Raw genomic sequence first — 2,500 nt, forward strand, 5'->3', positions numbered from 1 at the left:
CCCGGGCACCGAAGCTGTGGCTGTCGATTAAGGCAGACCCCTGCACCTCTCTGATTCAGAGGGATTGGGGTTAAATGCAGAAGACACATTTCAGTTGAAAGCATTCCGTTGCACAACTGACTAGGCATCTCCATTTCCTTTCCTAGTCTATAAAACACAAAGTTGATCGATCAAAGATAGTATATTGCAATCAAATTAAAGATGGAGCCCACATTGTGTTCAGATGGCTGATTGGCTGGGTTTCTGCAGTGCTGACTATTCAGGCCAGAAAAAACGGGCAGACACACATATTAATACACACACACACACACACACACACACACACACACACACACACACACACACACACACACACACACACACACACACACACACACACACACACACACACACACACACACACACACACACACACACACACCGTGTACATGTACAGAGTGAGAGTGAGGGGGATCCAGGGTCACAGCTGCTCCCTGCCTGGTCTGTCTGGTCTATTTTCAACTGCAACCCACATCAGCGCTTCAGTGGCAGTGGCACCAGCTATATTAGTCTCTGGCCTGGTTGCACACACACACACACACACACACACACACACAACAAGAGACCGTGCTCTTTCACTACCAAACGGATGGGGAAAGGGGGAGAACTGGAGATGTCTGTGACATAAGATCAGGTCAACAAATCAGTGGACTCAATCAGCTCAGCTTGGGTGACTCTTCAGAAGGACCAAGGAGGAAGCAGAGGGCTCAGGTCCACTGCAGTGGAAAAAGACAGACAGACAGTCTTTAGGATAGTGTAACCCTATCCGGGAGTTACCCAGGCGGGTAACCAACCTAATGCTGTCTGAAGAACACCCAGACAGGTGGTAGGATGGAAGGGCATTGCTGGCTATGGTGTTTTCCTTCACAGGGAGCCCACACACGTCCACAGATCAACCCTCTCAACTCTCATTTTAGAAAAACTCTCGACCTGACCTGACTGTCTCGCCCCTTAGGTTACTGTGTATCTGAAATTACATCTAATATCATCAACATTTATGGAAATGCCGACATAATATTTGAAAGACTTTTACATTGAGAAAGGGTCAGGAGAAACTCCTCACCTCTCCCCGTACTCCTTCTTTGTCTTCCCCCCCTTTCCTTTCCTCTTCACTGATTGGCTGTCTCACCTGTCAGTTCCATTTCCCATCATGCCGTGTGCTACAGAGGGCAGGTGAACAGTGTGAGGATGTTCTCTCCTCTGGGCACCTGGCGGTGTGTGTGTGTGTGTGTGTGTGTGTGTGTGTGTGTGTATTTGGTATTTTATTAGAATCCCCAATAGCTGTTGCTGAAGCAGAAGCTACTCTTCCTGTGGTCCACCCGAAAACATGACACAATACAGAACATGAACACACAAGAAGAGCTCAACGACAGAAGTACATAAATGTGTGTGGTGAAGAAAGAGTCCTTAATTACACACTACCCAACACTCGGCAGTAACAGTGGGAGCCCTTTAATAAGGAATAAGTCACATAGGATGAGAACAACGGCTCGATCTGAACTAGTCCTTCCCGGGATTCCTCACCACCTTCTCAACCCTATTGGAGAAGGTCCAAGGTCCCTCCGCTCGCTTCCTTCTCCAAAGCGGTTTGAGAATGAGGCGTGGCGAGAGGATTTACAATGAATAGGAGAAAGATGAATTGAGAAAGAGCCAATATCAGTTGTCAGGCAAATGTCCACTGCATTCACACTCAATGGCCATTACGATAGTAATCTTGCTGATGGGGGGGGAAATCTTCAGTCCAGCATTATAGTAGAATAAATGTGATATATACCTTTACAACACCACATTTCTTACACTGTGATGTTTCCAATATAAAAGAAAGGAAATGAAACCACAAAATGGAGAGGGACTTAAAATATATACATTTATACACATGCTATAGGAAGTGATCTGAATGCATTGGATGCGAGTTAAAGAAATGGTAGATGGGAAATGCAGCAGAGAGGACAGTGAATCAGGTGATGTGTTGGCAGTACAGCTGTGAATGTGGCCTGCAAACAAAATGTCTGTCGGCCAACTTTGCATGAGGCCAACTCAGTTCAATACAGATGCCGCGCGGGAAGCGATGCACCACTTCAACTTTGGAGACACAGTAAAGTACTTTTCGCCCAATATAGGTCACGGCCTTGTCAGCAGAAAGAGGAGGCGAGGGTTGTGTTCATTAGGCAGCAAGAAGGGGAAAAAAACGTTAAAAAAAAAAAAAGAGGTCATGATAACGTCTCATTTTCACTTTCCTATTGAACATGAACCAGGTGTAGGCTAAATGTAGCATCGTTTTTTTTTACTCGTCAGATCCCGTGGTCAGCAGAAACCGACTGGCCTTAACAGTATAAACATCTGTGTTTTTTGAGACATTCATTCTGCTGGTTTTAATCACTTCCAAGTGTACAAACCTCTACGGTACCAACCGAAGAAACATTCCCTTCTAAAAATGTTTAAAAAATTAAAAATAAAACAG

At 45.3% G+C, this 2,500-nt stretch overlaps 2 protein-coding genes across 3 annotated transcripts in view; both read right to left on the reverse strand.

Annotated features, from left to right (window-relative positions):
* The window catches only part of LOC127911088 (foot protein 1 variant 1-like), a 5,108-nt gene that overhangs the window by 14 nt on the left and 2,594 nt on the right, over positions 1-2,500 (reverse strand). The window contains exon 2 of the mRNA XM_052477357.1: positions 1-50. This exon is cut by the window's left edge and continues 14 nt beyond it. Coding sequence (XP_052333317.1) covers positions 1-50 — 50 coding nt within the window. The remainder of the gene's footprint in view (positions 51-2,500) is intronic.
* The window catches only part of LOC118402555 (glypican-5-like), a 210,978-nt gene continuing 209,953 nt past the window's right edge, over positions 1,476-2,500 (reverse strand). For both annotated transcript variants that reach the window (XM_052477055.1, XM_052477054.1), the window contains one exon: positions 1,476-2,500. This exon is cut by the window's right edge and continues 3,083 nt beyond it. The gene's annotated coding sequence lies outside the window, so the exon portion shown is untranslated.

This window comes from Oncorhynchus keta, chromosome 23 (assembly GCF_023373465.1).
Source record: "Oncorhynchus keta strain PuntledgeMale-10-30-2019 chromosome 23, Oket_V2, whole genome shotgun sequence".
Taxonomy (NCBI): Eukaryota; Metazoa; Chordata; class Actinopteri; order Salmoniformes; family Salmonidae; genus Oncorhynchus; species Oncorhynchus keta.